Source organism: Tribolium castaneum, chromosome 10 (genome assembly GCF_031307605.1).
Source record: "Tribolium castaneum strain GA2 chromosome 10, icTriCast1.1, whole genome shotgun sequence".
Taxonomy (NCBI): Eukaryota; Metazoa; Arthropoda; class Insecta; order Coleoptera; family Tenebrionidae; genus Tribolium; species Tribolium castaneum.
Window position 1 is genome coordinate 8595026 of NC_087403.1, and position 19246 is coordinate 8614271.

The following is a 19246-nucleotide window of genomic DNA, read 5'->3' on the forward strand; positions in this document are numbered from 1 at the left end:
TTATTACTATTCAATCTTGTCCCTCATAAATTATACTGAAATTTCCGATGAATAATATCAAAGTGGCTTTTAATGAAATTCTATTGATTTTTTTCAAAGTCAAATTTTTGCAGAATAATTTTATTTCGCATTTTCCATCCATTGGTGTAAAAAACAGCCAATGTGATTTTTTGGTCAAATGGTTTTTTTCTTTTTTATTGGATAAATAAATTAATAGAAAAAAGTTTTTTACCTAGCGAGATTGGATATTAGTGCAGTGGAAAATATTTATTTCATATTTTTTTCCTCTCTTCTAACAGAGGATCTGGTATTATCAAATATACCAGGTCGGTTAAAATAGGACAAAGTTGCGCATTTTTCTGCTGAATAATTATGTAAAAAAAATGGATGTGTCATTTTTCGTTTTTAAATTAATTGAGAAAAATAAAAAAATTTTAATTTTTGTTTTTATTTCTTTAAGCGAAAACCAAAAGAACCAAACGTTTTTAAGTAGGACATTCTTAAAGCACATTTTTACAAGAAATCTAAATTTGTCATTGCTGTTTCCAAAGCGTTCTTGATGTCAGAGTTACAACACTTAACTTTAGTTTTCCTTATGTAAGCCATATTTGTTTTATAAATTTTTAAAGTGTTTTTATTCTCGACTACGATATATCACATGATATGACCAAATCTTAAATGGTGACCAAAATGGAAAAAAGCTTTTTTGCGAAGAGTGCTTTGGAAAAAACGTCAAAAATTTTGTTTTTAAACAAACTAGATTTTAAAGGTTTAATCGATTTTGGATCTGAAAAATCAGAATAAAAATAAGAATAAGAATAACAAGAATAAGCTAGAATTTTATTCTTTGCAAAACAAAACAAGAAAAAGTTATAAAAATTCTGCTCGCATATTTAATACAACTGTCAAGATTTAGTTTGTTAAACAACATTTATGACGTTTCTAAAGCATTCTTTGCAAAAACGCTTTTTTCTTACTTTAAATCAGCATGTAAGATTTGATCATATAATGTAATACATCATTATAATCAGGAACAAAAAACTTTTTAAAAATACAACTATCAAATATAGTGTCCAGAAGAACAACCGAAGTTGAGTGTTGTAACATCAAAAGTGCCTTGGAAAAAGCAATGACAGATGTAGGTTTTTTCTAAAAAAGTGCCTGAAGAATGTCCTACTTAAAAACATCTAGTTCTTTTGGTTTTTACTTAAAAAAATAAAAACAAAAATTACGATTTTTTTTTAATGAAAACCCCAACTTTTTGTTAAATTTTTGAAATTGAGACTAAATTGTCGATATAACGCACCTATTTTTTTATGTTAATCTGTCATTATGTATGAAAAAAGAGCCGTGCATTAATTACCCCACAGAAAAATTTACAACTTCAGAACAATTCAAGATAATTTAACAAACTTTTTTCCAGTCGATTCCTTAAGCCTTTGCGTATCTTCTACAATAAAAGCGAACTCGGAGGGGATACGCCATCGCCTACTACGATTTTCTGAAAATGACGAACTACTTTTTCAAATGCAACACCCTATACATATTTTATGGCAAAATTGCATGGCATTTTTATGAGCTTTTCGTCGTAATAGGGTTTACTTTGTAAAATTTGTAAGGTTTTTGCAAAAAATATTGATGTTTTTTTCGGAAAATTTCAATAGTAGGGCGTTGTTGAAAAATTTAGCACTCCCATACCATTCTGAAAAGAATATCTTTTACAAATTGTGAATTGTAACAGAAATTGTAATACAAGTAATCCCAAAGGAAACAATTTTAGTAGTTTTTATAAAAACAAGAAAGTAAGACTGATAGGAAGCAATGTAAACCTTTTCAGAAAAGGCTATTATTTACAAAAAATAAATACTTAAATAGGTCACTATCATGTTTCCCACAAAGTAAACAGTACTTCTTCACACAGTGATCTGGGAAAACCTAATGAATAAATCGATGTTGACTTTAGAAAAAAAAAAAAAACAAAAAATTGTTGAAAATGTTTATTTTTATAAAAGATTACACAACAGTTTGGTGTTTAATAAAATATAATATGAATACAAGAAATATGGGGAATGCATTTAAGTTTAGCGTAATTGCACTAATAGGCGTGTATTGGCTTTGCCAACTTCATGTATTGCACTTTAGGCCTGGAAAAATATCCGCGCACTGCTGAAGCTATAATAAAGCAGCCGAAATTCCTGAAACAAAAACAGTTAGAGATATTCAAAAAAAAAAAAATGAGCTACCCGTTGGAAGGCATTAATTCGTTTCTCAGAAAGTTGCAAGGTCTGTTGCAATTTATCGTCTTGCTTGCTCGCAACGGCTTTCTGTTCCTCGATCTTCTTTTTATCAAGTTCAAACTTGGCTTGAACTGAGTTGAACCAGTGTAGCGAATTTAACTGGCTTTCTTGCCCCAAAAGTTCAATAATGTAAGCAAGCCCGATAACAAACCCATCGTCAGTAAATGCGGCGTCATTTTTATTTTTCTTATTTAATCGTTCTTTGCAAGTCAACGAATGCTCAACGAAATTTATTGTCAGTGGTGGCACGATTATGTAAAAATTTTTCAAATGTATGTTGCTCGGGTTTCTGAAGACCGGTATAAAAACCTTAACAAGAAGTTTAAAATACTCTGTTGCTTCTTCAAAATTTTCAACTAGTGCCTTTAGATCGCTCATCAAACAGTTTGCGGCTTGTTTCGTCAATTCGGACGCGGCCTCCTGGCTTATAAGCTCGTTTAATTGGTCGATTTCTTTTAAATTTGGGATAAAACAAGTGCTGTCGGCAAGAAAACGACGTCCACCTGAGCGGATTAACCGGACGTAACCCATGGCATTGCCAATTTGTGTGATCAGTTTCCGGAACAAGTCCAAGTAACTTAAACCGTTCTGGTTCAATCCTAAATTTCTGATCCCGATATTGAACTTATCTGCCCGCTCATACGGATACATCTGGCTCAGATCTAGCTTATGTTCCGAAAAAAACCTCATGTCTTTCAGCAAGCGGGACTTTATATGCTCATCAAACATAAATTGCGAAAAAATATAGAACTTTTTTTGCAAAAACTGGTAGGTAAAATTGACCGTCGTGTTCATTATACCTAAAGGAACATTATTGATGTTTGAAGTGTTTAGCCAATTCTTTACCTATTCCGTGAGTTCGGATGGAGTTGGCAACATGCGAAATGTTAATGGTGTTTAAATGTTTATTATTGCTTGATTCCTCAACGAATACTTGATTGTTTAAGTTGTACAAATATTTTCCGACAAAAACATTTATATTCCTCATTATTTCTAAAACATCTAAACCTTGTTCAAGTGTTTGCATTGGAAGATTGTCCTCGACTGTTTCCAACCCGTATTGAAGACGTGCTAGTCTAAAAATGTGTAATAAATTGAATTATTATGAAATTACTTTGAAAAACCAATTACAAAGAAAAAACTTAAAATACATCTCAGCACGAAACTTTATCATCTTGCTATACAACAAAGCGTTTACGGTCTTGTAGTGCAGAAAAATTATAAGTAACGGTTTAAGAACGTTATTTTACTCCGAAGTATTTTGGTACAAAATTTAAGTCACTTGAATGATAAAATGTAATTGTTGCAATAAATAAGTATATCATAACCAAGTCAATAAAAACATCACTTCATAGTTTTGACAGTGTTATCAATATCATTTCACTTTAGTTTCGATCAAAATTTAAATGTCTTTTGTTTGATCACTTCACTTTGTGTTTTGTGTATACAGGGTGCTGCATTTTGGATGTCCGGAAACGGAATCTCCGAAACTAAGAGCTTAACGGGTGTTATCAACGGTTTTTTAAATCATTTGTTAAGTTGTAATAACTACTAATAATATAAAGTTGTATTTTTTCAATAGGAATCATAGTTGGCTATGACATTTTTAAAAAGCTTATTTGTCTGAACTGAAAACAATGTAAATACATACACTCGGTTCACTTTCATAAAAACTATTGTGGTAGAAATTGGGTACTCTTGGCATTAACTTTTATATGAGTTGTCATGGTGACAGGTTAGTGAATTTCACCACAATGGTTTTTATGAAAGTGAACCGAATGTATAAGTGATATTTTTATATAATTTTGACAAAAATTTATATTTAAAATATTTAAAAATTTGAAAAAATTATTTCACAAAGAAGAAATTTTGTGAACGGTTATTAACGTAAAAAATTGTGAAATTATCAAAATAAGCTATGTTAAAGTTATTTTCATTTGAACAAATATGCGATCGTCGCAGATTTTAATTACATAAAAAATGTGCAAAAAATTGAAAACGAAGTGCCACAACCATTTGATGACACTTTTTTATGATTTAGTGAAGTGCAATGGAGGTGACGTTGATAATGTTATGTATTTTTTTACCACAAGATTGGATTTAATTTTTGGTGTTTGGAATGACATTTTTTTGTAAAATAAAATTTTATTGACAGGCGGTCACACAATTAATAAGACTTTTTTTCCGATATTCTATGTTTAATTAAATTTGATCAAATAATAATTTATTAATTGCTAGTTTTTAATTAATTAGAGTTTAAAAAATCATCACATCATAAATACTTGTTGGGTTAATACATTTTTCATAGTTTTAATTAAAAATCCAAAATGTTATGTTTTTTTAAATTTAAAACAATGTATCACACAAACAGATATATTAAATCAGAAAAAAATTACCTTTTTAAAAATATCACAGCCGCCTAGGATTTCTATTTAAAAAAATAAAACTTTATGTTATTACAGCTAAACGAATAGTTAAAAAAATCGCTGATAACATTATTAAATTACTCTGGAAAAAAAGCCTGTATAATGTCTTGTTTCAAATTTGTATCTTTTATAATAAGAAAGATATGAATTTTTTAAGATTTCGCTAAAAAGTCAACTTTTGTTTATAAGTCGAAAACAAAAGACGATAGCGGGATGCGATTTTGACCAAAATTTTTTTCTCAAAAAACAAACTCAAGAATGTATCTCTAAACCTCTTAGTTTCGGAGATCCCCTTTTCGGACTTCCAAAATGCAGCACCCTGTACAGGGTGCCGAAACTAAGAGCTTTAGAAAAAAACGAGTGACAACACATTCTCGAGTTTAATGAAATTATTTTGGTCAAAACTGCATCCCGCTATCGTCTTTTGTTTTCGACTTGCTAACAAAAGTTCACATTTTAGCGAAATAGTAAAACATTCATATCTCTCTTATTGTAAAAAGTACACATTTCCAACAAAGACGTTATAAGAGACTATTTACGCAGAATTTAATAATGTTGTCAATGTTTTAGACAATTTGTTTAGCTGCAAAACATAAAGTTGCATTTTTTAAATGAAAATCATAGGCGGCTGTGACATTTTGGAAAGCTTATTTTTTTTTATTTGACATTTATATTTGTGTAACACGTACATTATTTTTAGATATTTAAAAAAACATACTTTGCTTTTTCTTTCTAGTGGGCCCTAAAAACATTTAATGATGTTTTAAACATTAATTAATCCAAAAACAGCATAACTTAACTTTATGTGGTTAATAAATAATACTACAATTTAATTGCTATTCGTGCCATTTCGCAACCTCCTTTCAATATTAAATTAACTTTTATGCGATTAATAAAAATTATGTGTTTTTAGATTTAAAATGGCAAGTGTCGTCATAGTTTTTGACATTTGTTAATATTTTTGTTAAAATTTTCATTTGAAGGGATTTATTTAAAATATCAGAGCTCTTGAACCCTGTGCGATAAGTGAATATTTGTTTGCACTCGATAACCGAATGTTCAAAGAGCCTTCTCGAATTTTCAATAAAAATTTACATAAAAAATAGACATACTCATACGTCAAAAACTATGCCAGATAAGTACTAACAACGAGAGTACCATCGGTGCACATAAAAAACTGGTACATCCAAAATTTGCTCATTGTGTATCAAACTTTTGAATTGTCATTGAAGATAAAAACTGTCAGCAATCTAACGATAGTCTGTGGAGCTCTTTGAAGCTAAATAGCTGTTAGATCAACTGTATTAACTGTGTTTAATCTTTGTAAATGTAGAGAACAATTAAGAACTGAACTTTAACTTAATGTTAAATTTTTATAACCTTATTCTCAAAAAGCCAAATTTACCCGATATAAATTTGTGATTTTTTGATTTATACAATTGTCATGCTTGTACCAGTTTTTTATGTCCCCTTATTGTACATTTTAGTCAGTTTTCAAAAGGTGAATTCACAAATGCAATAAAAATGTTACTGTTTAGTTGTAAGTTGGCGCTATTTTCTCATAGTCACCAAAATTAACCATTTTGAAAATAGCTTAGTTAAACTCAGAATGGTCGACTTGGATCGTATATACAATTTTAAAGCTCTAGCTATATTAAAAGTTAAAAAATTTCTAATGTAGACCCTAAAAGAATCACCCTGTTTTTTTGTTTACTTTTTGTGTTTAGATTTTGTATTAAATGTTTTCATACTAATTACTTAAAACAAAACCATAAAAAAACAAATGACCTTTCTGCACTAAGGCAAGAACAAAAAGAAAAAGCCTCTTATGATTAATTTTTCTAATAAAACTTTCAATATTTTTTACTATTTTATTTTACCCTCTTCTTTTTTTGTTATTTTGTATATTTTTTTATACTAAGCAGAATGAAAAAAATACGCACTGTCTATAACACTAGTCAAAATTGTTAGTTGTCATTTAAAAAAATTAAAAATGACGTCACAACTCAAAATGTAACCTTTAAAAAAATAAAATCGCCCTGTTCAAAAATTTTTTGAAAATAAAATAAAAATTAATAATAATTCATAATAAAGATATAAATTTTGTGCGTTACGTTTGTTGTCTGTATATTTTTCAGATCAAAAAAATATGTCTTTCCAAAATGTCATAGCCAATGACATTTATACTTGTTATTTAAAAAATACAACCTTATGTTATTAGTTTATTACAGGTAAAGAAATAAACGAATTATGAATGAATGACAACATTATTAAATCCTCTGTAAAAAAGTATGTTTGTTATATAGATGTAAGTGTTTTTAAGATTCCTGTAAGATGTCAACTTTTGTTTGTAAGCTGAATAAAACATGATAACAAGATGTGCTTTTGATCAAAATAATTTTCTCAAAAAACGGACTAGTTTTTCCATAAACTTCTACGTGTCGGACATCCAAAGCACAAACATTAAAATATTTTTTTAAATAATAATCGAAGCAGCAGTTCTCCGACAAAAAACGTACAATTTTTATTTTGAATAGCGCATTATATCACACATAACCGTAAACGCCCTGTATAACTATTACCTTCTCATCTCGCCGTAGGTTTTCCAATCATGCAAGACCACCGTTGTTAAATTATAAAACATCGTACTCAAATAATGTTCAGTTTCTTTTTTAATACTTATGTAATACTTGTCCATCCTCGCTGGATTAAATTTGGCGAAGTTTAATGGTAGGGTGTTTTTGAATGGATCTGAGGGGGGCAGTTGTAAATGTAGATGCGTTTGAAGGCGTAAATTAGTTTCAACAATTTGATTTAAAGGTCCAAACAGGTTTTGTTTAAGACAAGTGTCAGTCGATCCGGATATTTTATCTCCGGCAATAAGAGCACAATCACTTAAAGCACTGAGTATTAACTGAAAAAATGGGTTAGTTGTGTTAAGAAAAGTGTTTCTACTTACATAATGTCTAGATAAGTCAGCTTTGGTTTCAATTAGTTTTGAAAAATACACAGGCAACATATAGATTTGGTGCCAATATAAAAACGAGCAATCACATAGTCGATTTAATATAGAATGTACACAACAAATTAACTCTAAACGGTTTATCACAGACCTTATCTCAGTTAAATGATCGCAGGATAATCCACTGGCTGACAAAGACAATTTTGCTATTAAAATTCGTTGGTTTGTGTTAGGTCCTAACAAAAAAAAATTAAAACCGACACACTACGGGCCCAACCATACCCTTTAGATTTTGCTCGCAAACATTTAAAGCGGATAGAACATCTAACTGTTGTTCCTTGTACGATTTTTCTTGAGTTAAACTCTTCTACAATAAAAAATCAACCAAACAATTTCGCAAAAAACCCACTTACACGTATATTGCGCAACAATGTCAAGGCTTTGTGCGACAAATGTTGCAAAATGAGCGAAATTATATAAACAAGCGGTTGCAATTTCTTATGGAAAATAAATTGGAAACACTTCAAAATTTCAACGAGGCGACAGAGCGACAAAAGCACGGATTTGGCCATCGGCCGGTCTTTGTCGGCATGTAAATTTGTAATCCATTTGACCACTTCGCTGATTTTTTTAATTAGCTTTATCCCGTCTATTAATAAATTGGACGTTTCGTGTAGATGTTTGACATCAAAACTGGTTAAATTTCTTTGGGTGATTCTATCTATCTCAATCATCCAATGGCAAGCCTGGAAATTGGGCTAAGTTCGCGCATGCGTCCGGCGTGACTTACCTGGAGCGACAGGAGATGCGTTTCCTTCGGTAAATTCTGACTTCGCAAGGCAATTTTTGCAAGTCTGATATTATCAAACGTTTTTTCATCAAGAAATTTGCTTAAAGACGGAACATGTTTTAACAAAAATTGTTCAGGGTACCACAAAACATTCCCACAGAGGGTGCAAGCAGAGGCCTTTTTATTGACTTCAATCAGTCTCTTAACTAGTTTTTTATCAGTCGAACCAAACAAGCAATGTTCCAGAACAACAAGACAATTCACTTGCAACCAAACTTGGGTAAAAAATATATTTTCTTCGTCCCGTTCTAGTTCGGTTAGTAACTGATTAATGTAGGCCGAAATCTCATTCGAAAGACTGCTGTTTTTCATAACGAGGATCACTTTTTCATCAAGACATTTTTCTAACGCAGTCTGAAATCGATTTGTTTTTAAATTATTATATTTCAATAAAATAAAAAAACCTTAAATATATTTCCCGTCAAAAGTGTATTATCAATGCTTGCCAAATTTTTATCAAGCGACCTAACTTGTTCTCGAGTGAGCTGAAACTTCCCTGGATTGTGTAAAATACCCTTAACAGACCTCCAGTATAACAACCAATGATCCTTTAGTAACGTTTGATTTGAAAATAAGCTGTCAAAAGTCAACAAACAAACCAACAACTCGGCCAAGCAATCTAACAACTCCTGTAACAATTATGTATATATGTGTTACAACTTTTTATTAGGAAAAATTACAGGAAAGCATGTTCCTGATCGAATCGTATTATATTCCTTTCCCAGAATGGCACATAGTTGTTGGAATAATAAAGCAATAACGTGGTAACAACGTTCAATAAAACAACTAACTTTTTGCAGAACTTCAACAACTGACGAAATTGATTTCAGGTCTTCCTTTGTACTATTTTTCCCTGTAAATTTGACCAGTTAGATTTTAAAACTCGCAACAAAACAGTATTTTTCCATACAAATCTTCGATACATGATATCCCAGCGAGTAAGTAAAGTCCATTGTTTACCTTTAAATGTTAGAAAAGTTATAATAATCTTTTTCCTTAAGCCATGGATATTAACCCCTGCCTCACCTAAAATTATTTTCAAATATACAATATAAACTTACATTTTTTAAATGGACCACTCTTTTCTTTTCATTTTTGGATGTAGCTTTTGATCGAAACTATTATATGGCGATTTTGCTTACTTTTTTATACAGGGTTATTCGTATTTATGAGCCAATAAATAAACCTCAAAAAGGACCTATAAAATGATGCCAATTGAGATTATAACTCGTGTCCTATCGAAACTTATAAGAATTTTACAGTCCTGGGAATTAGGAGTATGGAAAGACGTTTTTGCACCATAACTTTGGAACAATTTGACCAAATATTACAAAACATGGTAGATTTACTAAAGAGAACATGCCTTTTAATTTGGTAATAACAAAAAATTATTCGCAATTGATTACTTTATCGATTTAAGCAATAAAAAAGTAGTGTTAAGAGGGCAAAAAATTAAAAAACAAAAAACAAAAAATGTAACCCAGAAATGCTGCAAAACACCCTGTACTAATTTAAATCAATCAAGCTTAATTAATGAGTCTATTAGACCTTGCTCAACACGTACCTAGTAATAATGTCATCAAAAAAGCACTATTTCCATTTTTTAGTAATTTTTAAGATGTAAAACTGATTTTTTTTTGGTTTTTATTTTTTTAACAGTAATCCCTGAACTGATTTGAGAAGGACTTTATGGAGATGTAATAAGCTAAAAAGGTATCATAATAAACACAAAAAAATAATAGCATGCTATTAAAAAAATATTATAACGTCATACTTTTTTGAAACAATCTGTATAGTCAAAAATATTTTCCGAAAATGTGTCCTAGAGTATAAATATCATCTACAAAATATTAAAACATCACCTTATAAGTATAATAACCGAGCTACAGAAGATGGGAGCTGGCCTAAACTACCCCGTATTTTAATTTTTTTAATAAAATGTATGCATTGTTAAAAAAATAACATTTCAAAAAAAGTAGGACTTTCACCACTTTAAACAAGAATGTTCAATTTTTAAGGACATAATTTTTTTAGCTCACGAAATCAAGAAAACAAAAAAATTAAGAGGTTTGTTAAAAGATGAATAACTTAAATTTTTTAAATAAAACACCCTATTTTTTATTTTTACTCTATATGTGTACCTAAAAACAATAACAGTTAAGTGCCTCTTGCTGTTTACTCAAAAGATATTTAACTTGTAAGCATTAAAAAAATCATTAAAAATTATTAAAGTACCATTGTTTCAGTAGTCGAAAAGTGAAATTTTCAGCTAATAATAACTTTGATGCCATTATTCGTCATTCCTTGCAGTAAAAAAATAATTACAATTTTAATATTTATGATAGATTTTTAAATGCCTGCATAAAACTCTAACAAATGATCCGTGGTGGAGTTGCTATGGTTATGGTAACCATATGGTAAACCATGGTTATGCTTTACTATGGTAACGGCAATGCTCATGAATCTTTTCCATTATTAACTTAGGGTATTCGAAACTTTATGTTTTTAGATAGATTTCATAATCCTTGAGAAGCAAAAACAAAAAATAGGGTGTTCCCCTATTCACGTTATTTAAATATTAACAAACATCATAATTTTTCTACGTTTCTAATTGAAATGCGTTAATCAATTGGTACCGATTTAAGTTTGAACATTCTTCTTTAATGTAGTCAAAGTCCAACTGTTCTAAGAATCTTACGTTTTTGAGCAATACATTTTTAAAAAGTGCGTGTTTTTTTTAAATATTTCAAAAACTAAGCAAAATTGACCAATAAAAGTTAAGTCTACACTCTAAATCATTGGTTCTAAAATCTACATCCAAAAATGCAAAAAAATGTAGGATGTTCAATTGAAAAAACATAAGTTTGCACTGTAGCTAATTTCGGAATCATCCTGTATATTTGAAAATTCTTTCAGGTAAGGCAGGGGGTTAGTATTTATGGCTTAGGGAAAAATATTACTTTTCTAACATTGTTTAAAGGTGAATAATAGTATCTGTTTAACAAAATGGTTCCCCTCCACATTATACGAATGATTTCCTATTTATTGCCCTAAAGAAGCCCCAAAAACGTCAGTTATAAATTATATAACCAAAATAAGCTTGTCTGTCTTCAATAATTAATTACACCACAGCGAATAGTGGATTTTACCTACCCACTGGGACAACCTGTATATAGGGGATAAATTAAATGTAGTAGAACCTCTATAACCCGAACTAATTGTTGCCAAAAGTTCGCCCGAATAACGATTTTTTGCTGTTTTCTTCCTAAGAGTGTTTCTACCTTTCCTTAATAAATTAATATTAATTTAACTTTTTAATAATAAACAAGTGGTAAATTAACTATAACATGATGCGCAATGCATAAAACGTGGTCGTTTTAGAAATAAAAGGATTATTAAATAACAAAACACTGCGCAATAATTTTTAAGTCGTATCTCAATTACTTTGAGAAATACATATATTATTTAATTTTTCCCACCCTGTTCATATCTCGGATTGAATTTTTGTGACAAGATTTGATCAGTTTATATAATCGTACCTTCCCCATAGAAAACAAAAACGGGATAGTACGTCCTGGCTTCCTCCACTAGTAAATTAATTTCTTCACAAACAGCAGCTAAACTGGCCAAAATTCGACTCAAAAGCTTATTATCTGAGTGTACTAAATGCAACAGAGACACATTTTCAGTTCTAGAGCTCTAAAATCACAAATATTTAAAAAAGCCCCTCTTTTTGCACCGATTGAACCTGAAGTAAAATTGGCTCTAATCGCACGTTGAATCTATTTGGAAGCTTCTCTTTAAAATGATTTAAATCAGCACTGTACTTATCTAAAAAATTGCCGTACTGAAGCAGCTGTACTTCACCAATTAATCCTAAAATATGGTTTTATAAAATTTTGCAGAAAGTTAGGTTATGTTACTCACTATTGGTTTCAGCATTTAATTTCTTCTCAGCTACATCTCGGGGTTCAAGCATTTTATTGACGTTTTAAGCGTACACAGTTTCTATTACAGTAATTATAACATTGTTTTAAAACGTTTAAAAAGAAAACAATTTTAATAACACAACTACCAACTTAAAGCACATTTTGACAGGTTGACGACAACAGGAACAGAGGTTGGAACCACTTTTGAAACATCCCTAGGACGCCAAGCATGCGCACTAACACCAACCCACCAAAATAAAAATAATATTTAACAAACGGATCTTCTACTTTTTTGTTTCAGTTTTACTTTATTATAATTGTGTACCGTTTGCTAAATAAAACTTTATTTACTGCACGACAACCAGACAGCTTTGCCCGTTATTTCATTTAATAATACAATTATTACAATTTTACTTACCTGCTTAAGAATATGAAATTCTTTATTTTGAACATTTTGAAAATCAATGCGACCAGCAATATGGACTATTACGTTAGCTTTAATTATGTAATAAGAAGTAAAGGGGTCCGGAAAAGTACTACTTTACGTACTATTTTGGGCATAGTTTCAGTAACATTTAACAGAGAAGCGTTAGGTGTAATTGTAGTGCAACAGAATATGAAAAATGGAGTTAATAAATGAAAAGCAACTAATGGTAACGTTATATTGGTAAATTGTACAATTATTACGAGAATATAATATGTAAACAGTTAGTTATAGTATTAAGAATATATATAATATATTAATTTATAGTCGGGAAGGCCATTTTCTAAGCATCAGTTAATAATATTAAATTGACACGTCTTTATAAATTCAACAATAAAAAATACATTGTGCAACGACGCTTAAAATAAAAATTAACCACACAATCACATAAATGCACAAAAATTAAAGCATGCCTGGAGAATCCTCTTCTTTGTTTCTCGACTTTTCAAAGAACATAGCATCCTAAAAAGAGACAAAATAACATGTGACCAAATTTTCAATATTCTTAGATTTACAATTAAAAAGCAGGCTCCTAGCATAACAGCTTTCATTCTTACGTCCAAGTCCATTGGAAACGTTATCCCAAAATAATCAGTATCGGTAAACATTTCTCTGATAAGACCCGACCACTGTTTGGAAATTTTTCCCACTTGTGTGTTACCATCAGCAGACATTATCTTAAATTCAACGTCTCCACAAATACTGAACGTACAAAACGGTCCTTCTATTCGGAGAACCGTTTCGCCACTTGGATTTTTAATCGCGAAACTTGGGCAAAAGATGCTCCATTCCTGCTCCACACTTCCTACAACTGTGCCAGGAGGCGCTGAAACTTCTATGCTCTGGAATGAATGAATGAAATGCAAGAAATTCGCGCGGAAATCGACTGTACTTGGAGGCAGCACGGGAAACAACAAGAATCACACGCTAAAGGACGGTGCAAATGAATCACTTCGTTTTTGTAATTGTCTAAAATGTTCATGTCGAACGGCCGAATTGGACCGCAACAGTTTCGAGTTAAACAATCGGAGTCTTCGACGGCGTAATATACTTTTTGGCCTAAGCTGTTTTTCACAGTAAATTTATTTTTGGTTTCGAATCCAGTGAGAGCTGAAACGGGTTTGGGTAATGCATAGTCACTCAAAATGAAAATGACGCGTCCATGCACCAACAACCTGTCTTCAATTTTTTTTGTTGGTTAGAACAAACGACAAATAAAAAAGAAAGTAAAAAAATACAAATTTAACTAATCAATTATTTGCCACGTAACAAACAATTCTTATTTTATTTCTTTAGAATACCATTTCGAATTAATGAACAAAACTAAAGATTAATTAAATTATTCGACGATTTTTTGGCTTATTACTTATTAATAAAACGCAAAAATTCACAAATGAACAAAAAATGGGTTCAACAACTTAAAAAAGTAGAAATAACTTCTTTTTAGACTAAATTATTGACAAAATTTCGCTTAAAGACAAGCGAAATCGAGTGGAACCGGCACAGTAACATTAACTTTGTTTGATTTTTGTGATTGTGAGGCGTGTTTTGACAAGATCTTCAAAATAAATAAGTTTTAGGTTCAAAAACAAACACAACTGATTGATAATATAAATTTCTATTAGCTTGTTAATTTTTATCAATAATAAAAATTTGTTTCTTCTTGTTTAATTTCGTCTTATTTTAGTAGATTTTAGATGTTTTTAAGCCAAAAAATTAATTAAAAACAGACGAAAAAAGTTAACTTCAATTCAATAAAATATGAAATAAATTTGCAAACAAATTTAATTTTTGACTTAAAGAATCGAAATGTCGGCACGAACTTGTAAATTGTTTTGTCATTATTTCTAACCAATAATTCCCAACGAAAAACCTCAATAATTTCAAAGGATGTTTACGATCTTACGTCCAGGGATCGGCGCGTTTATGGGCGCGTCATTTTCATATATAGTGACTGTACCTTCCAATAATTCGACTTTTTGGTGGACTAGCAATTGGTCAATCATAGTAAGGTATTCCAATCCGGGAGGGCAGTTGACTTGTCCTTGCGGCATATTCATCCAGCCACCTGTTGACACACAAACATGTTTGTTTCAATATTCTGTATTTACCAAATATAAAAAATTCCTTCACTCGCCGCTACGTTGCTGGTAGCAAAATTTTTGCGCTTACCGTAATAATTATCCATTTTGTTAAAAAAATCGTAAGTAGAACGGTAAGATAGTGTTCACATAAGGGACTGATAAAGTAGGTGCTTATGTCAATGTACTTGCATAATTTTGTCAACAAACGAAAAATCCTAGATAAGGCGAGCGTAATTTTATAATTACGTGTAATTTTGCAAACAGTAAGGTAGGTGTACTTGCCTTTGTTCACTTTCTGAGAGAAATTTATGGTAACCCTTGCTTTTTGGGGACCGTTTAATCCGAAATAGTTTGCCAAATTTACGAACCAAAATTCGAGGAATTGACTTAAATTTGAATTGTGTTCTTAGTTCAGACATGGTTAGAACTGACCCATTATTTTCCCTATCAATTCTGAAGACAAACAAACACTTTTTATCAAGCACAGATCATTCACTTCATATTTATTTCCATGACTTATTAATAGTTAATAGGAACATAATCGTGATTATTCAGAAAAGAGTCACACACAACGTATTTCAGTGTAATAATTGTTTTCTTCTTTCAAATAGTTATCTTATCATTTTAATCGCTAAACAATACAGGCTGATTCTTTTAGGGCCTACGTTAGAAACTTTTAGCTTCGAATTTTTGTAAACAATTTAAATCAACCATTCTAAGTTCAACTAAATTACATTCAAATTTAATTATGAGTTATGACTTAAATAATTGATTAATTCATTTTAATTGTAAGAAATCGTAGAAAAAACCTTATCGCGCACCTAAAAAAATCGCGATTTGTAATTAAATAAAAATTCATCACATTTTACATGCTTGAATGGACATTCGAAAGGTATCTTCCCTAATCTTTTAGTAATTTTTCACTTACACAGACAAGAATTATAAGAACAGAAAAGAATACAAAAAAAATTAAAAGTTCCTAAATAATAGCGACTACGCAAATAGTAAAAAAAGACAAAATAAAAAAAATTATACTGAAAAAAAAATTGGCAAAACCTTAACAAAGCTTCCGACTGAAAATAAAGCCAAAGATAATTGTGAAGAAATTATAGGAAAAAAAGTTAAAGAGAAAATAGCTGAACTAGTAATTCTTTTTAAGCTGACGAATTAATTGAAAAAATTTCGAAGATAATTTCAATTCTAAAACTGAAATTACTTTAGTAAGGAAATTATTAATTACTGAAGATAAACCTAGAAGAAAATTAAGAGAAATAAGAGTGGAAGAAAACAAACATAAATCAAAATTAAAAAAAGAATGTAAAAAATAAGACAATATGGAGGGGATTGACGAAAAATGTTTTACTGCAAAAAAATATACCAAAGAACACAAAATAAGAAATGCGAATACTCACAAAAAAAAATGCAAAAATGTGAGTATAGAAAAAATCGCATAACTTGAAACAACAGAGGAAAGTCTAATAACTGAAGAATTTAAAAATCGAAAAGTCAAGTCTTACAGAAAAAATATACTCAGCAGACTCACCTTGCATACTAAAAACCAAACGGCGTACTTCGTAAAAATTTCAAAAAATTAGCAGTCAACTTTTTTGACCCATGATCGCACGAAATGACTTAAATAAAATAAAACAGTTTTTATCAAACTTCGCAAAACATGAAATATTTGTAAATTATGTATTCTGTGCGATTATTTGAATTGATTTGATCATTTGAATTTATAAAATTAGGCGGTTTTTATTCTTTGTAATTGATAAAACTAGTGCATACTGGAGGAAAAATGTATTCTAATTAAATATTACATTCGAAACTTTAATACTTAACTCTTCAACAAAATAAATTATCACACCCAGCGTTTTCATCCAAGTTAAAAACCTAATAAAACCTGCTACAATTATTATTATAAATTCAAATAATCATATGGTATTTAGTTGAAGTAGATCCTATTTGTTACAAAAAATTGTACTACAACTTGCTTTAAAAGATCTAAAGACGGTCTAAAGACAAGCCCTAAAAATTTTTGAACTATATATTGTAGATTTATAACAAGAAGATAAGAAAATAAAGTAACACAATTCTAATTAATGTAAGAAGAATATTTGATTAAACTTTTCTTCAGGACAGCAAAGTAATCGAATACAAATCGATCAACATAGAAAAATATTGTCAAAATACATTTATTTAGTGAAATTTACTTTCTTAAACAATTGGACTTCGCTCTTCGACGGCGACAAAAAAATTCTTTTGACATGTTTTTTTACCAAATAAATGATTACATAATTATATATACACACTTTTATCTCAAAAAATGTACAATAAAAATGCACATACTATCGCAAAGTGGTTATTGCAATAATGATGGGACTTGGACCACTTGTAAAAAAATTTAGTAGATAACAGATGAGAGATATGTTGAGATAATTACATAGATAATAAATTTATTTGGAAAAAATATATAGCGAACTGACTTCAAAAACATATAAATTTTACAAAAATGTAATAAAAAAAATTGAATATACCTGGTGCACCTCCAGGACCTGGCCCCATCGGTTGATTGATCACTGGTGGAGGCCCATAGTGTCCTGGGGGCGGGTATTGCCCTGGGGGTGGGTACTGCCCTGGGGGGTACCCCTGAGGCGGCGGTCCGTACCCCGGAGGGGGGCCATAGCCGGGCGGCGGCGGCGTTCCATAGCCCTGACCCGGGGGCATCGGTGGATACTGACCTAAAGTGTTTGTAGTATCACCACTTAACCCCCAAAAACTTACCATTGTAGGGTGTAGGGTAAGGCCCAGGGTGCTGTCCACCAGGTGGAGGGTACGACATCTCTAAAAACTATCAAAAAAATGTTATCTATTTTTATCTTTCGACTTTTCAAATTATACAGAGTGTTACGTCATTGAATTATTTCGGAAAATTAGCACACTGGATTATACGTACTTTTTTGTTTACTGAAAAGCTGTCAAAATTATGAGTCACTCTGTTAGCCTCGGGGTCATGCTGAGTTATTTGTTTTTGGGGCTAATTAAGACAGTCGGATAGTTAAACACACTAATTGGTACGTAATACTTAAAATTGTTTACTGATGGGTGCAAATAGGACGCAAGAATTTCTGAAATTTGTGGTCGGAAATTGCCCCCAGATGGCGCTGTAAACCCGGGAAGTATGAGTATTTTGGGATGTTTTATTTTTATTGCGTTAATTGAGACGACAATAATTGCAAACTTGTAGTCTTTTTGATTGATAATTTGGTTTTATGGCGTTGTAAAGTTTTATGTTGTTTGTAGTAAAATGTGAGCTGGGGCTTTGGTTGACTTTATGACGGTATTTACACCAAACAGTCTAATGCGAGGTTGTCTGGTAACGCCTAACCAATAGGCCCATAGCGCGCGCACTACGTCACCCAGAATGCTTGTTTAAATCGGAATATTAAGTGCAATAAGTATATTGTTTTTATTTAAACGCTTTATTTTTATGATCGAAATTGCCACCAGACAAACGTTTAGTTATTATTTTATTTTAAATTTTAGAACTACATAATTTGTTCTATGTGTATTTTTTTGCATTTTGTTGACCCGTTTGCTGTCGACAAACAGCATTTAAATAAATTATGTTTTACTGTGCCACATCACACAAAAATCCACGTTTGAATTTACCACTAGATCTAAGGCTTTAATATTTTTTTAACTCGAAAAACACTACAAATATCATAACTGATCAAGTTGAACAGTCAAATAGTAAAATTTCAAAGGGTAATATGTAATTACAAAACAAATTTCTCTCAGTTTGCACTAGTTTATCAATCGCAGACAAAAAAAACTTATTCTAATTATAAATTTAATTATTACATGGTACTCGATGTATGTAACTTTAAAAAAAAATGTCTTACAATAAATGTTAATTAATTAAAAATATTGGAATATTAGTTGATCAAAATTTTCTGATTTCTAGTGTTTTCTTCCAAAACAAACAATATTTAAATGCTTAAATTTTGGAACTAGTGACTTTTTTACGATTTTTTGTGTAAAATATAAAAATTAAGGAGAGAAGAAATATTTTTTGTAGCATTTTTACAATTTATCTTGTAACTAATTAATTACAGTATAAGCTCAATTATATAAACTAAATAAAACCATAAGGTAAGGTGTAGGCGCAATTAATACAAAAAACAGTAAGTAGTAAATAATGAATTACACAATAA

At 30.5% G+C, this 19246-nt stretch overlaps 2 protein-coding genes across 6 annotated transcripts; both read right to left on the reverse strand.

Moving 5' to 3' along the window:
- Positions 1–1983: 1983 nt before the first annotated feature.
- On the reverse strand, positions 1984–12963 carry SWIP (Strumpellin and WASH-interacting protein). Of its 2 annotated transcripts, XM_064359563.1 has the most exons (13): positions 12463–12963; positions 12284–12411; positions 12075–12234; positions 9216–9388; positions 8940–9164; positions 8476–8889; positions 8099–8431; positions 7968–8052; positions 7683–7921; positions 7306–7637; positions 3144–3373; positions 2244–3097; positions 1984–2195 (listed from the first exon to the last, which is right to left on the reverse strand). In XM_064359563.1, exons 1-13 carry the CDS (start codon positions 12512–12514, stop codon positions 2139–2141), a joined length of 3282 nt encoding a protein of 1093 aa, XP_064215633.1. In that variant the 5' UTR covers positions 12515–12963; the 3' UTR covers positions 1984–2138. The 2 variants fall into 2 exon arrangements, with proteins under 2 accessions (XP_064215633.1, XP_064215634.1); XM_064359564.1 differs by lacking the exons at positions 12075–12234; positions 12284–12411; positions 12463–12963 and adding an exon at positions 9446–10233.
- A 149-nt stretch (positions 12964–13112) lies between these two features.
- On the reverse strand, positions 13113–18211 carry scramb1 (scramblase 1). 4 transcript variants are annotated; one of them, XM_008200811.3, is made up of 7 exons: positions 17986–18211; positions 17814–17880; positions 17567–17770; positions 14909–15016; positions 13841–14058; positions 13464–13790; positions 13113–13410 (listed from the first exon to the last, which is right to left on the reverse strand). In XM_008200811.3, the coding sequence occupies exons 2-7, from the start codon at positions 17869–17871 to the stop codon at positions 13351–13353; spliced, it is 975 nt and encodes a 324-aa protein (XP_008199033.1). In that variant the 5' UTR covers positions 17872–17880; positions 17986–18211; the 3' UTR covers positions 13113–13350. The 4 variants fall into 4 exon arrangements, with proteins under 4 accessions (XP_008199033.1, XP_015834555.1, XP_008199034.1 ...); XM_015979069.2 differs by having other exon boundaries at positions 17931–18211; XM_008200812.3 differs by lacking the exons at positions 17567–17770; positions 17814–17880; positions 17986–18211 and adding an exon at positions 15315–15611.
- Between the last annotated feature and the right edge of the window lie 1035 nt (positions 18212–19246).